At 55.5% G+C, this 15,241-nt stretch overlaps 1 protein-coding gene across 4 annotated transcripts in view; it reads right to left on the reverse strand.

Annotated features, from left to right (window-relative positions):
• Nucleotides 1-7,686: 7,686 nt before the first annotated feature.
• Nucleotides 7,687-15,241, reverse strand: part of TFEB (transcription factor EB) — a 46,326-nt gene continuing 38,771 nt past the window's right edge. For all 4 annotated transcript variants that reach the window (XM_074332904.1, XM_074332906.1, XM_074332905.1 and 1 more), the window contains exons 2-9: nucleotides 14,679-14,931; nucleotides 14,342-14,596; nucleotides 13,482-13,559; nucleotides 11,635-11,755; nucleotides 11,490-11,546; nucleotides 10,946-11,021; nucleotides 10,185-10,332; nucleotides 7,687-8,830 (exon numbers count right to left, since the gene is read on the reverse strand). In XM_074332904.1, the coding sequence (XP_074189005.1) occupies nucleotides 8,339-8,830; nucleotides 10,185-10,332; nucleotides 10,946-11,021; nucleotides 11,490-11,546; nucleotides 11,635-11,755; nucleotides 13,482-13,559; nucleotides 14,342-14,596; nucleotides 14,679-14,909 (1,458 nt within the window). In that variant the 5' untranslated portion in view covers nucleotides 14,910-14,931 and the 3' untranslated portion in view covers nucleotides 7,687-8,338. The remainder of the gene's footprint in view (nucleotides 8,831-10,184; nucleotides 10,333-10,945; nucleotides 11,022-11,489; nucleotides 11,547-11,634; nucleotides 11,756-13,481; nucleotides 13,560-14,341; nucleotides 14,597-14,678; nucleotides 14,932-15,241) is intronic.

A 15,241-nucleotide genomic window follows, 5' to 3' on the forward strand; every position in this document is an offset into this window, starting at 1 on the left:
AAGCAGCCCCTGGGGTGCTGCTATGCTGGCCTTAGAAATTTGCTCACTGCCCTCACCATCTTCTCCCATGGCTTCTTGCTCTCCTGAGTTCTCTTCTGGTCCTTTTCGAAAGAGCCAGGCCTGTTCTCGTCTCCAGGGCCAGGATGCTCAGGATAACCCATTCCTTCCCTAGCTGGGCCTTGGTGGAAGAAGAGGGGGAGGGTGGATGGCTAGTTCCCACCCCTGCTCCAGCATGCTATGGGCTGTGCCGCCCCACCCCCGCCCCCACCCCCGCCCCCAAACACGCCCCAGGTCCCTGGTGTCGTTGAAAGAGACACAGCAATTAGGTCAGAACGCCCCTCCAGATGCTCACCCCCTTCTCATTATCTGGAAACAGTTACAGTGTATCAAGGAAAGCCCTCTGGGGGTGTCTTCCCATCTGTTGCTCTATTCCTGACACATGCTGCTTTCCCACCTGGAATTCCCGTGCCCTCTTCTCCTCTTATCTAAACCCTTCCTGTCCTTGGACAACTTACCAAGTTTTCTGAACCTTTTTCTCTTCATCCATAATGTGGACATGATAGGACTCACCTCCTGGGGGTCACAGAGGACTCAGAGGGCTCATTCACACAAACTGTTTAGAGCAGGGTGCAGCACAGAGTAGGTGCGCAATAAACCATGGCTACAGTTCTTCTCAAGGCCTAACCCAAATCCCTCTTCCTCCAGGAAGCCCTCCCAGACCACCTAAGCTTTAGGTGGGCACTCCTTCCTTTGCCTTCCACTGCTCACTCCTCGGGGTTTGTCATGTCCTGACGTGCATCCTTTGTCACAGACATACTCCTTGCCTCCATGTTTACTGGGGCTTACCATGTGCCAGACACTAACTGCTTTACATCTGTGAACTCATTTAACCCTCACAGCATCCCTATGAAGTAGGTACACTATTACCATCTCCATTTTACAGAGGAGGTAAATGAGACACAGAGAGATTAAGTAATTTGCCCAAGGTCACACAGCAAGTAAAGCGATGATCCTAGGCCAAGAACTCAGATAGTTTAACTCCATAGTCCATGTTTTTACCCTCTACTGTAGTCATAGGTTGATAAACATTTGGGGGGTGGGAAGACATGCACATGACAAATACCCATGAGCTTTGTGGAGTTTCCAGTTTCAGTGGTATGTACACATGGGATGCTACACCAGGGCTGTGTGTGCAGGTTCATTGCTTATGTATAGTGTGCATGCAGAGATGTGTCTAAAGGCTGCATGTTGCGCGCACGAAGAGCTCAGGTATCACATGGTCAGAGTGTGTGCAAGGTCTGTGTGTGTGTACCCAGTGTGTATTTCTGCAGAGGATTATAGGAGGGTACATCACATTCCTTTTTTGTGGCTGTCATTCTGCCTTAACAACAGTTAAATACGAGCAAGGGAAGTGGAGCAGGACTTATTCTCCTTTTTAAGAGACCGCGAGGCTGGAGCCTGGAGCGGCTAGTGCACTGTGTGTGCATGGAGTGTGAATGAACATTGTGTGATCTGAGCATGTATGCACGTGCATATATCTGTGTGTCCATGCTAAGTACACCGTGCCTACATGTGTCAGCAGTGCATAGGTGAATATTTGCACAGTGCGCTGGTATATGTGTTTGGGTGCACAAAGGACATGTGTGACCTGTGTGTGATAAATATACATGCATGCACAGGCATGCATGTGTGTTTGTACATTGAGAGATGTATGTATATATGCAAATATACGTAAGAGGAAAGGCGGGGGGCGGGTACAAAAATTGCACAGTAAGACACAGACCTGAATTCCGCTCCTGCCTCTGCCACTGCCAAGCTGTGTGGTCTTGGACGAATTGCTTCATCTCCCAAGGCTTAGATTTTGCATGATAAAATGAGAATAGTGATACCTATCTCAGAAGAGTGGGAAGGATTAGAGATAATAGACTGAAGCACAGTAGGCATTCAGTGCTCTCACACTATTTGAGAAGGTGTTTGTGTGCACAAAAGTGTGTGAGCCATGAGGGTGTGTACATGAAGCTGTGTGTCTTCACAGGGTGTGTAGTGTGTGTGTGGGGAGCATGTTGGGTAAGCATGTGTGTATCTAACTGCCCTGTGCAGACTGGGGGTGTGTGCCCATCATTCTAGGTAGGATTGGAGTTGAGAGGCCTAGCTTAGCCAAAAGGGGATATCTCTGGCTGTCAGGTCCACGGTGGGTGGGGTCGCCCCCGCTGGCAGTGACTGAGCCCCCACTCTCCCACCAGGCCTGCCAAAATACAGCAAGACAGGGTGTAATTACCGGCACTTACCGTGGCCATTACCCCCCTCGCCGCTGCGTGTGACACACGACCCGTCAGCTCAGCGTTCGCACCATTAAGGGGCCTCATTAGCATCCCGGCTCAGAAGCAAAATTACCCTCACTGCTCATTTCAAGATGTCATCAATTTTAATTTAGGGCCCAAAGATAGTACAATGGGAAGGCCCTCCCCGGCTGCCGCACATGCAAAGGGATGAGAGGATGGGGGAGGGGCTGGGGGCAGCCAAGGCTGAGGGGGGCATAGAGAGAGAAGAGGGACAGAGCCAGGAAGGGAAGAGAAGGAGCTGAGCAAGTAGGGGAGAAAAACGCTGATCTCCCCCAGCCCCCAAAATGTCCCCAGGGTAGGGCTTCTGTTGGTACCCTCTTGGGAGGAAAAAGGAATTGACGGCACAGCCAGGGGCAGGCTCCTGATCCACCCAGCCCCTCAAGGGCCATCTGGAAGCTACGAAGGCTGGAGCCAGGTCTTGAGTGAGATACTGTGCCTTGCCCTTCCCTTCAGTTAGTCCTTTACTTCTCACAACAACACTGGGAGGTAGACATTGAAATCCCCTAGTACAGGAGGGGAAACTGAGGCACAGAGTTTCCCTCCATCACACAGCAAGCCATAGTAGAGCCCACATTTAAACACAGGCCTGTTTGGCTTTACTGCTTCCTACCTTCCTGGTCTCAGAACCTGTGTCCTCCGTGGAATAGTCTTCCAGTCAACATGCCTGGGCCCGCCCAGCGTCATCTATGGAGAGTCCCATCGACCTGCTCCTCCGCAGGCACCCCTGTTCATCAGGCCTTCATACGCTCTGTGCCCTGTGCCTGGAATGCCCTCTCCCTCTCCTCGTCAGCCCGTCCTCACAACTCAGCTTAGTATCGCCTCTCCCTTTATTTAAACCCCTTGCCGAATCCTCTTTGCTGTTCGTGTGTGTGTCTCCCTGCCCCCACCTGTCCCTGGTACTGGCTCCTAGAGAGCAGGGGGTGTCCCGTATCCACCCCAGCATGCCCTGCAACCAGCATGGGGACGGCTGAAAGTGGGTGCTCAGGGTTTGCTGAGGGAATGAATGAACACTACCTCCCAGCCATCCTCCTGCCCTCAGGTGGGGGCAAGGACTGTTGTCTGGGTGGAAAGGGATCACCAGTTCTCTCCAGCCCACCCCCATTGTTCAGAGGAGCAGCTGGAGCTCAAGATGAGGTGGGTGGGGCTTCGAGAAAGGCTATTTCAGTCTGCCCACGATGGCACAGGAATGGTTATGCCACAAATGTTTGTTGAATGAATGAATGATTGAATACATGAATGAATAACCACGGAGGTGAAAGGTACCTCTCCCCGGGCACTTCAGGTCCCTCCAGGGACAGAAATTTCAGTGACTCCCCACCAGGCCTTGTAGCAACTGGATTTACCAGCATTCCTGGGGCATTTTCTTTTTATAAGCAGAGCCCTTAAAGAGCCTCCTTCTGCAAGAGGGACCTTTACAGGCCAGTGGAGAAGACTTTCCAGAAGTCCTGGTCTGGGAGGTGGGGGGAGCCTTCTCGTTATTTCCAGCCAGTTCTGCCAAACCAGTCTGTCTTAACTCATAGTGGGACTCAGGTCAAGTCCCTAAGTCCCGTGGGCCTCGGTTCCTCCAAGTGTAAAGCAGGAGGCCATAACCCACGCCTCAGCTCTTCAGGCCATGGCATGAGGCTCAGGGACAAGGCAGCAGGAGGAGGGCTGGGCCTGGGGCACCCGCCAAGGGTAAAGGGCACTGCCAATCACTGTACCCACCCTCGTCCAGACTAAGTCCTGCCTGCCTCTACTGCTGCTGACACCCCCCAGTTCCCGGGCCACCACTGGGGTGAGAAGAGAGGGAAGGGCCCCCATCCTGAGCCCTGAGACAGGGTCCTCTCTGGCGGCAGGCGCCGCCCCCCAGCCTCACAGAAGACAGATCGCTCTCTTAATCACTCTGGAAAAGAACCCCAAGCCGATATAATATTATAATTAATTAATTCACTAAAAAGGTATTAAATTTCTCTCCCCCCTGTGGATATTATCTGAATTCATTGACCTTTAGAAAAATCACCCTCTAATTGTAACCAGGTCCAAAAGCATTTGCAGCCCGTCCCTTTTACATTAATAATATCTTCCCGGACTCGGCTCTGGCTGCTTAAATATTGTATAAATTCCACTGCCCCCCTCAGAAAAGAGAGAGCAAAGAAAAAAGATGAGACTGGAGGAGCCTGAGAGGGGGATGGGGGCTGGACCCTAAGAGGTGGGGGTCCCTGGGGGTGAGGGACAGGAGGAGAATTGAAGGGGCTCTTTCTAGCTGCTACAGCTGACATGCCAGGTGGCTTGGAGGGGCACAGGAGTGGAAGGGGGCATGGATTGTGAGCAGAGTGTTAAATATGAGGGTTCATTTTTAGGAGGTTGCGTGGGGATGGAGGGAAAAAGATTCGTAACATGTATCAGACTCTCATCCAAGTCAATGGTTCCAAACAGTAAAGGAAGAATCTCTGATTTAAAGGAACAGTGGGTAATGGAAACTTGTGAAATTCCAAGGAGGACATTCTTCCCTCCCAGGATTCACTCCAGTCTGGCTTGCCAGACAACCCTGTCCTACGGATATCCAAAGGCCTGGAGCAGGCCTTGGGGGTCCAGGTTGGATGTCCAGGACTTCCTAACACTGAGGAGGTAGGTTCTAAGGAACAGAGAGCCAGTGCCACCCCCGGCCTGGCCTCAGCAGGGCCTGCTGTCCACTCCTGGCTTTGTCTGAAGACCAGAAGGGGAAATGCCCTGTGCAAGGCGGAGGTAGAGAGGCACCTTCCTGTGTGTACATACCAGTGAATGCCTCTACCTTACTCTGTGGGCCTCGGATCCCATATACCCTCTGGATACAAGGAAGTGAGAAGCTGGCAGCTGGTGGGGGAAGACAGACATACAGGGAGTGGAACTGAAGACGGCGGAATCCTCATGCCCAGAACCCTGGCTCCTGCTTTGGGGTCCCACATGGACCCGAAGGGGGCTACTGCTGCTCGTTCCCCCCCCCCCCCCCCCCCCCGCCTATCTCACACCCTCTTTTCCAGACTTCACACCCTTTCAGACTTTTGTTTATTCTCAAGGCCTTGGAGGTTTCCTCAGGGAAATGAGGGGGTTGGACAGGTCCCTCTCTGCTTTCATACCTGCCCAATTTCCCACTCTATCTTCTTAAAAATAATTGTCCCTTAGTGGACCTGAAGTCTGGAAAGGTGTTGTCTACCAAATAAAGAGTATGGGTGAAGAACGCAGTCCCTTCCTATTTAATCAGAGATGTTCATGACCACCAGTCAGGAAGCTGTTGACCGGGCTCCTTCCCAGTCACAAACTAGGGTTCATGCAGATCGGTCTCAGATACACCAACACTTTCTGGCTGCTTGTTGAAAATGCTGCAGGTAGCACCTGTGCCTGCCTTCATCAGACCAGTAGGACTTCAGGTTCCTCAGCCAGAAGTTCTGGATGTACAATGAAGCTGAGACTCCTCCCCACCCTCCACCTCCAACCAGGTTGACAACGGCCAACCTCTTGACCCTTCAGCGCCCTCTTGTGGGAAGAACCCCACTCACACCCTCAGTCCTGCCCAGTGAGCCATCCAGACCCTGCTTCCCAAGAAACCCAGCAGGCAGGTAGATGGGAGTGATATGGTGGTCTTGAGGGGCTGCATGAAGAAGCTGACTGGCAGGGGCAGCCAGATGGCTCAGTTGGTTAGAGCGCGAGCTCTCAACAACAAGGTTGCCGGTTCAATTCCTGCATGGGATGATGGGCTGTGCCCCCTGCAACTAAAGACTGAAAACGGCGACTGGACTTGGAGCTGAGCTGCGCCCTCCACACCTAGATTGAAGGACAATGACTTGGAGCTGATGGGCCCTGGAGAAACACACTGTTCCCAATGTTCCCCAATAAAATTTATTTTTCAAAAAAAGGTGGCGGGCAGCTTTCCACTCCACTGAGTGAATCCTCAGGATGAAGAACAAGGATGAAGAAAAAGGAGAGTGTTCTCAGTCACTGGAAGGACCGGCCCGAAGAACCAGCCTTGGGAGTTCCCAGACCCTAGCCCCACCCCCTCCCAGGCCAATGCAGCTCACTCTTGGACCCTAGACAGGGCTTGTCCCAGGAGGGACTGAGGGGGGCTCCTAGGCGTGGACAGGTCACCGACAGGTTGGGGAACAGGGAACTGGAAGGAGGTGCCAGTACCCTGGCTGGCTCAAACTCCACAAGGTCATCCACTGCTCCATCTGACCTTGAGATTAATCCTGCAGCCTCCACCAGCCCAGCGCCATTAGCACCCAGGTGCCGGCCCCCTTTCCTTCTCTCCCCTCACACATTAATTGCTCCAACGTTGATTTGATCTCCGTTCTGCACAGAAGAAATTGTCCTCTTAGCCATTTTCATCCTGGGATTTTTTCATTTTTAAAATTAGGCTCCGTTGGCCTCTCAGGGCCCCGGGAGGGGCAATCAATTTTCGTCTCTGCCTGAAGATACTGAGAAGTCAAGGGAGAACTAGGCAAAGCCCCTAAAGGCCCTCTCCCTCTCCTTCCAGACAGCTGCGGTTCAGGAGGCTGCCACTCCGCCCCTCGCTGTTCCACGCCCATTTCCCCATCCTGGGTGAGGTCAGACAGTCCCAGGGTGTTGGAGCAGAGGCCCCAGGGAACTGTTGTGGAGTGGGGGAACTGAAGCCCGAGAGAGCAAAGGCTATGCCTCACTGTCTGGCTGGAGCAGGGAGCAGAAGCCGTATCCTTGGCTCCATCCAGGTCCTGTGCTCCTGCCTCCTCCCAAACCAGTTCACATGGGTGCTTGTCTCCAAAATCACAGGACACTGCCCCTCGGATACGAAGAAGCCTGTCCAGCTAGAGACACTAAGAGAACAGAGGGGCTGGCCTTGCCTGCTTTTCAAGCCCGGTCTCAGCCCACCTAAGGGAGGAGGAAGAATCTGGAGAGGTCACCACTAGAAGTGGGGTGGGGTACAGGAGAAACATGCCCCCCACCCCGGCCAGGAGTAGCATGGGCCAAGGATGTCCAGCAACAACAGCTAAGACCAGCCGGCTTGGTTCCTGAGCAACCTGATTCCTCACATCGTCCTGCCCAGCCCGCTCAGGCCACAGCAGCAGGTGTGAGACCAGCGAGACTGCAGCGCCATCTTGTGGCTCCGGGGGACAACGCGCCCATCAGCACCCAATCCCCACTGTAAGGTTAGCTACGCGGCCAACTTTCCACAAGGCAGGGCTGGGGAGCTGGGGGGAAGCAGGTGATGCGCTCGTTCCCACCTCTCTGCATCTCCCTACCCTCACCCCCATGGGGGACAGCCGAACTCTGAATCCAGAAAGGAACCCACTGTGTTGAATCCCGCCCTGTTCTGTCAGCCCCTGACCCACTCCAAAGAGACAGGACAATCAGGTACAAAGCACAGTATTTACTAAAGGCACAAAGTGGGGAGCCTGGAGGGGAGCTGCTTTTCCAGCAGTGACCCCACACTCGAACCTGAACCCAGCGCCCCCTCTGCTGGCCACCCCCGCCCTCACACCACCTGGTGGAGAGCTGTTAGCACCAAAGGGGGTGGGGGTGTCCCACCTGTGTGAGGGGGGCAGCCAGGCTGGAGGACGGGCTTATTGCCATCTGAGTCCCAGAAAGGCAGGCCTGGGCACCCCCTGGACCAGTCGCTGCCTCAGAAAGAAACTTCCTGAACCCCCTGCTCCATTGTGTTCTCCTTCATTGGCAGGGGTGGGGGTGGGGGTCAGCCTCAGAAGACAGGACCCTCCTGGGACCTCTTCTTACCTCCAGCACACCCCCGGAAACCAGGCTGAAGGCCTATTCCCAGCCAGCCCCATCAAGAGGGCTGCCCCTGGGGAGTACTGAGCCAGGTGGGGGCTTCTCCTGACCCCACAGGCTGCCAAGCGGGCACTAAGTCCAAACAGGGGGCCAACAGGGAGGAGTGAGGCAGGGCAGGTGGCTACTTCACACACAAGTGCAGCCTGAAGGGGGGAGGGTGGTGGCCCTGGCCCTCCCAGCCCCTAGGCCTGCCCCGTTCCCCAGCATGGGTGCAGCCAAGGTCACAGCACGTCACCCTCCTCCATGCTGAAGCTGCTCCTACGGCTGCTGGCCTTGGAGGCCTCAGGGGACATGGTGGAGAAGAGGGGGTCCGAGGCCAGTGGCAGCAGTGAGTTGTCCAGGAGCATGAGGTCCAAGTCCTTCTTGGACAAGTTGGGGAACAGGGAGCCATGCTCTGGCCCCAGAGCTTCGGGGTAGCTTGGGGGCCCTTCATCGCCCCCGCCCCCAAAGCTCAGGTTGTGGCTGAAGTCCAGGTGGTGGAATGGGGACGGTGGCTGGGGGGGCTGGGCTGGCGGGGGTGGTAGGGCCTGGGGGGGCAGAGCCGGCAGTGACTCAGGGTCGGGGACCTCGGCCCCCAACAGCAGGGCCTCCCCCGGGCCCTCCTCGCCGCCGGGCAGCTCCTGCTTCACCACTTGCTGGGCCAGCTCCGCCATGTTCATGCCCGATGGGGACGTGGTGGGGAGGCCGTGCACACGAGCCTGCATCTCCAGCTCCTGCGGGGGGCAGAGAGGGCTAAGGGCACACACCTAGGCACGAGCTGTCCCCTGACCCCTGCCGCAGCCGTTGCCCCTCCCCTCGTGGCACCCAAGACCACAGCATATGTCTCAGCATAGGGTAGCTCTTGAATCTCGTAGTTTGATCAAACTACAAGTCGCAACTCATTAGTGGGTGGTGAAACCACTGTAGTGTCTTGACCAGCAACTTCTCTATTCTCTTTAATTGAAATAGACTTGCCTGGACTAGACTAGAAATTATCAGAATGTATTGCATCTATTAAGGATGAGGGTTCTTTGATGAAATTTTGATCTTTCACTTTGAGTGTGGCTATGTATGCTGGATTGTAATGTAAATTATAGTATCTACTATGAGAAATAGAAAATAGGAGAGAGATAGAAATAGGGAAAGTGTAAAAGCTTCAGTCCAATCACCCTTTGTCCAAAGAGGACAGAGGCCCTCAACACAGAGCCAGGACTAGAACCTGCGGTGACTCTCCCAAGCCTTACTTCTTTAGTTTGACCCCTACAGTGATTCTTAGCACTAGCCACCAGATAGTTCCAGCTCTCTGCCTCCCACATGGGTAGGTTTTTATTTTCCTGCCCCCTTGAGTTTAGGTGTAGACATGTACTTGCATTGATCATGAAAATGTAAGTGGAGGGGTGGCTGCATAGCTCAGTTGGTTGAGCACGAGCTCTGACCAACAGGGTTGCCGGTTCAATTCCCACATGAGCCAGTGAGCTGTGCCCTCCACAACTAGACTGAAGACAATGAGCTGCCGCTGAGCTCCCGGGTGGCCAGATGGCTCAGTTGGTTAAGAGCGCGTGTTCTCAAGAACAAGGTTGCCGGTTCGACTCCTGCATGGGATGGTGAGCTGTGCACCCCCATCACCACCACCGCCCTCAACTAAGATTGAAAGGATAAGAACATGACTTGGAGCTGATGAGTCCTGGGAAAAAAACACACTGTTCCCCAATAAAGTCCTGGAAATACACACTGTTCCCCAATAAAGTCCTGTTCCACTTCCCCAATAAAATCTTTTAAAAAAAAGTAAATGGAAGTGACAAGTGTCACCTGAAGAGTAACATATGGCTTTAAGCTGTACCTGTCCATCATCACTTTGAGTCCCCAGCATGAAGGTCTCCCAGAATGAACCTCCAGCTGTTATTTGGGGCTTAAAGTTGCTGGGGATGTTTTTTACCAAACTATAACATCCTGACCTGACTGATACCTCCTCCCTTCTCATGGCATGATTTTCGTGTCTTCAGTGTAAGCACTGCCCCCTGGGGTCAGGAGCCAGGCCAGGGGTCAGGGGTCAGAGCTACCCAAGAAGTCCAAGTGCAGGGCCCAGACCTGGATGCGGAGCCAGAGCTGCTTGTTGGTCATCTCCAGGCGCCGAGAGTGGTTCTCAAGCTCCCGGGACTTCTGTAGGTCCTTCTGCATCCTCCGGATGTAATCAACAGAGGCCTTGAGGATGGTGCCCTTATTCCAGCGTACGTCCCTGCAGGCCAGCAGAATCAGAAGTGTGTGCTCAGAATGGCTGAGTATTTGCCATGTGCTCGGTGGGTGGGAGTAAAACCCTGCTTTGGTTTCAGAAGCCAGTGTCTCCTGTCCCAACTTTGCCCACAAACCCCAGACCCACCCAACCCCTATCTTTGGAGAAGGCTGATCTCCAGATGCACAGAACACGCCCTCCCAGGTGATTTCATTGCCACCACCCACCTCACGAATCTCATGGAACCAAGCAATTCAAAGCAGCCTCCTTCCTCACGCCTTCCATGTCTGCCACCAAAACCCACCCCTGCACTTGGCTCTCACTACTCTGACCCCTGGACCACCTCTGCACCAGTCCAATGTCCACATCAACCTTTCCCAGCATGACTCCTCCTCCAGGAAGACCCCCTGACCCAGCCTCACTTTCAGATATCTGCTCATCTGTCTAGAATTTCCTGATTTGGGTAAAGGAAGGATCTTCTTTTCCTGAACAGATGATAAGCTCTTAGAAGGTAGTAATCAAGGGATTCTCTTCCCTCCCTTCCCCCTGGCCACCAGCACAGGGCTGGTTGCTCTGGCCCCTACCCAGCCCCCATCTTTCCCCCAGAAATCCAGCTCACAGGTCGTTGGCCTTGGGGATCAGCATTCCCAACTCCTTGATGCGGTCGTTGATGTTGAACCTCCGTCTCCTTTCAACTACAGGTAAAAAAATTCCAGAGGGAACAATTAGAGGCATGAGGACCCCAGCAGGGGAGAAGGGCTCCGCCCATGGAGGGTGCCTTTGCCCTTCTGGGAAGTACTGGGTGACCAACGGAATGGGATTTCTATGGTGTGAGAGGGTTGGGACCAGGGCAGACAATCCAGGCAAAGCTGCCTGCGGGAGGACGCACCCCACTGCTGGAAGTCCCCAGGCTCCATGTCCTAAAGAAAACAATCTGATAAACGCATTCCCTCTGAAGTCCTGGGGATTTCATGAATATCTCTTCCCTGGACCCCCTCTCCTACCCCTTCTGGAAGCGGGCAGTCAGAGCTGGCCCTGTCACGCCAAAGGCCTTGGGTAGGGAGAGCTTCCTACGACCTGTGCAGGCCAGAATGGCTTTCCACAGGCCCAGGTGAAAGGGCTGAGGAGAGGCAGGGAGAAGGGGGGAGGCAGGGAGGACTCACTTAGGTTGTGATTGTCCTTCTTCTGCCGCTCCTTGGCCAGAGCCCGGCTCTCAGCATCTGGAGGGAGAGGAGAGAGAAGCTGGGAGGGAGGAGAGGAGACGCGGGGAGGAGGGGGCCAGGGCACACAGAGGCAGGAAGGCAGTACCTGTAAGCTCGCGCTTCTGAGTCAGGTCAGCCGGGCAGGAGCTGCTGGTGACACCCACCAGAGAGGCTGTGACCTGGGGGTCACCACTGTACACATTCAGGTGGCTGCTGGATAGGGGCAGCTGTGGGGTGAGGTAGGGAGAGAGACCCAGTGAGCAGCCCCCTCTCCGTAGGGGGCCTTCCCCAGGTCCCATCGTCTCAGGAACAGCCATTCCCAGGAACACCTGGGAGCAGCTATACTGGTGTCTCCGGTGCCACAGTTTCAGCTTTAAGGGGTCTGCAGCCAGTATCAGGGATGTTGGAATTCACCCTGGGCCTCTGAAAGTCTGCAGAGTCCAGAGCTGACTAAGACGAGGCCCTTAGAGGTCCAGCCTAGAGTCACTGCGACCACCATCAGCCAGGGGCGAGTGTGGGAGAGGATTTACGCCCCAGGCATTAGGCAGTCCAGGGGCGGGTCACCTAATCTATTCCAGAGTTTCTGGAAGGTGTCCTGGAGGGCGTGGAACTTGAGTCCTAGCAGAGATGTGAGGAAGGTCACTGGAGGGAAGGGGGGAGGGTGTGGCAGAGCATAGAATGGGAACAGACAGAGTGTGGTAGTCACAGCAGCTCAAGCTGCAGGGGCAGAGCGTGATGTGGGCTGGGCAGGAGGTGAGGCTGGATCCTGGAGGGCCGGGGGCAAAGATCCTGGGATTTTGTGATGGGCAGCCAGTGGGGGTTTAAGCAGGGGCCTGACAGGAACAGATTTGAGCTCTGGAAAGGCCTCCCCAGCTCCTGCCACAGAAATACGCAGAGCAAATCACAGGCCCAGAACCCCTCATGGTACACAGAAACCACTAGCGGGACCAGACACTTCTGCGCTCTCTCTCTCTCTCTCTCTCTCTCTCTCTCTCTCTCTCTCTTTCTCTCTCCCTTCCTAGCCTTTGATGCCCCTGCTGGCAGTAGATTTCCATGCCAACTGGCCCTGGCTGGCCCTGCCGAGTCACTGGGCAATGTCACCAGTACAGTGGGGACTGATGATTGCCTTCTTGATTCTCTACTGTAAGAAGTGGGGACTTCCCATCAGTGGCATGAGCTGGGCCAGGCTCAGGAAAGGGGCAGGAGTGAACAGATGAGGTTCAGAACGTCCGAACAAGGGGTGGAGATACCTGCAATTCCATCTGCTCAATGTAAATACCTGTCACCCCAATCTCTTGCCTTATGTAATCTTCCCATAATCCTTGGGTAGAAAATATCATCCCCATTTTGCAGCTGAGAAAACGGGCTCAGAATAGTTAAGGGACTTCCCAAGATCATAGCCAAAGCCAGAAGCCATGCCTCTTGATTCCAAGCCTGGCTCCTTCCCACCTGCCACCTCCCCTCTGCCCAGGAGGCTCAGAGAGCATTCATATGGCCAGGAGGCTGCTGGAGGAAGGGGACAAAGCCAGTGCCATGTCACGTGCCCCATGGCGTGAAGGACACAGGCCTAGGCTTCATAGAAGAGGAAAGCTCCAGATCCCAAAGGAAGTCACCAGCTCTAGGCCTTCCTGTGGCCACGCTGTTCCCCTCCAGGACCGCTCTCCATGCCTCCCCTCTGCTGCGGCCCAGCACCAAGCCTCCTGCCCCCACCCTCACCCAGGAAGCCTTCTGCGATTGCCCAGCCACGTCTCCCTGTTGAAGCCCCATCAAACATGCAAGCTGAGGCACATCTCCGATTCATAATTCTGCTGGGCCCTGGGCCCTCAATCCATGATTTGATAGAGGTGTCTCTCGTTTCTACAGCTGAGGTCTCTAGTTCTCTCCAGGCGCAGAGCCAGGCCCGACCTCTGCCCACCCCTTCAGACACTCCCACCCCACCCTGGCCAGCAATACCGTATTGGGCATCTGAGATTCAGGATTGATGAAGCCCAGGACATCGTCCAGACACATAATGTTGTCAATGACATCAAACTGAAAGAGAGAAAAGTCCATGTAGGGAGAGCCCACTAGGGGAAGGGTGAGGAGGGGGCCCTGGGACACCGACCTGAAGGCACCTTGGAGCCCACCTCACTCACCCGCTCATCTAGGGGAGGATGAGCTCTCCCACAGGCCCCAAGACCCAGGCCAGGGCTTTTCCCAAGGAGCCCAGGTGCCCAGGGAGATTGCTTTATATACCTTCTGTCTGGACACAGCATTCTAGTTATGCTGGCCTTTCCTGTTTGTGTCTCCTGTTTCTCCCTAGCAGAGCTTTCAAAAGTAGGTACGATGTTTCTCCTGTGAGACTGGGGCCCCGAGGGCAGAGCTGTGTCTCCCCTCAGACTGGGGCTCCCCGAGGGCAGGGCTGTGTCTCCCCTCAGACTGGGGCTCTCTGAAGGCAGGGCTGTGTCTCCCCTCAGACTGGGGCTCCCTGAGGTAGGGCTGTGTCTCCCCTCAGACTGGGGCTCTCTGAGGTAGGGCTGTGTCTCCCCTCAGACTGGGGCTCTCTGAGGTAGGGCTGTGTCTCCCCTCAGACTGGGGCTCCCCGAGGGCAGGGCTGTGTCTCCCCTCAGACTGGGGCTCTCTGAAGGCAGGGCTGTGTCTCCCCTCAGACTGGGGCTCCCTGAGGTAGGGCTGTGTCTCCCCTCAAACTGGGGCTCCCTGAGGTAGGGCTGTGTCTCCCCTCAGACTGGGGCTCCCCGAGGACAGCACCGTGTCTCCATCAGTAGACCAGGCGTGGCAGGAGCGTGGCAGCCACTAGCCAGCACCTCACTCACCTCCCTCTCGGGGTTGGAGCCAATGTGCAGCATGGCCATGGGGCTGTTGGGTGCACTGTTGCCGGCTGAGGAGGACACCACATGTCCAGCCCGCACTCCCGGGGAGGCGGCTGGCAGGGGCTTCGGGGAGCCCTGGGCGGGGCTGATGTGGGCAGCAAACTTGTTCCCATAGGTCTCGGACAGGTACTCCCGCACCTTCTGGTCCCGGGACTGCTGCAGGTGGTATGAGGTGGGGTTCTCCAGGTAGGACTGCACCTGGGAGGGGGAGAAGGCAAGGGCTGTAGGGCGTCCTAGGGCCAGGGCGGGGGCGGGGGGGACAGGCCTGAGCAGGCCCTACCTTCAGCACCTCCCCAGGCACAGGTGGCGGAGACTGGAAGTGGACGGGGGTGTTGATGGCCGGGGTGGGCGGCCCCCCCAGCTGCTGCTGCTGCTGCTGCTGGTGCTGCTGCTGCTGCTGCTGCTGCTGCATGTAATGCATGACGGCCTGCTGCTGCATGCGCTCCCGCTGCTCCTCCTGCTGCGCCTGCTCCCGCATGAGCTGCATGCGCAGCCCGATGCGTGACGCCATGGCGGCTGCTGGCACTGGCTCCCTATGGACGGGGCAAGGGCAGGTCTGTGAGGCATGTGTCCTCTTTAGAGCACTGGGGCTTTAGAGCACAAGGGGGTCGTACCCATTGTACAGGAGAAGACACTGAGGCCCAGAGAAGGGATGGGATTTGTCCAAGGTCACTGAGCAAGTGGGTGACAGAGCTGAGACTTGAATCCAAGTTTCCTGGTTCCCAGGCCAGAAGTAGAGACTCCCTCTTTTTCACTCCCTGCGGTTGGTCGGCCCCAAATGCTCAGCGTCAACCTCACTCCTTTCTTTCTCTCAGGCCACATGGTGATCCTGACAGCTCTTAC

This window comes from Rhinolophus sinicus, linkage group LG05, assembly GCF_036562045.2.
Source record: "Rhinolophus sinicus isolate RSC01 linkage group LG05, ASM3656204v1, whole genome shotgun sequence".
In the NCBI taxonomy this organism is placed as follows: domain Eukaryota; kingdom Metazoa; phylum Chordata; class Mammalia; order Chiroptera; family Rhinolophidae; genus Rhinolophus; species Rhinolophus sinicus.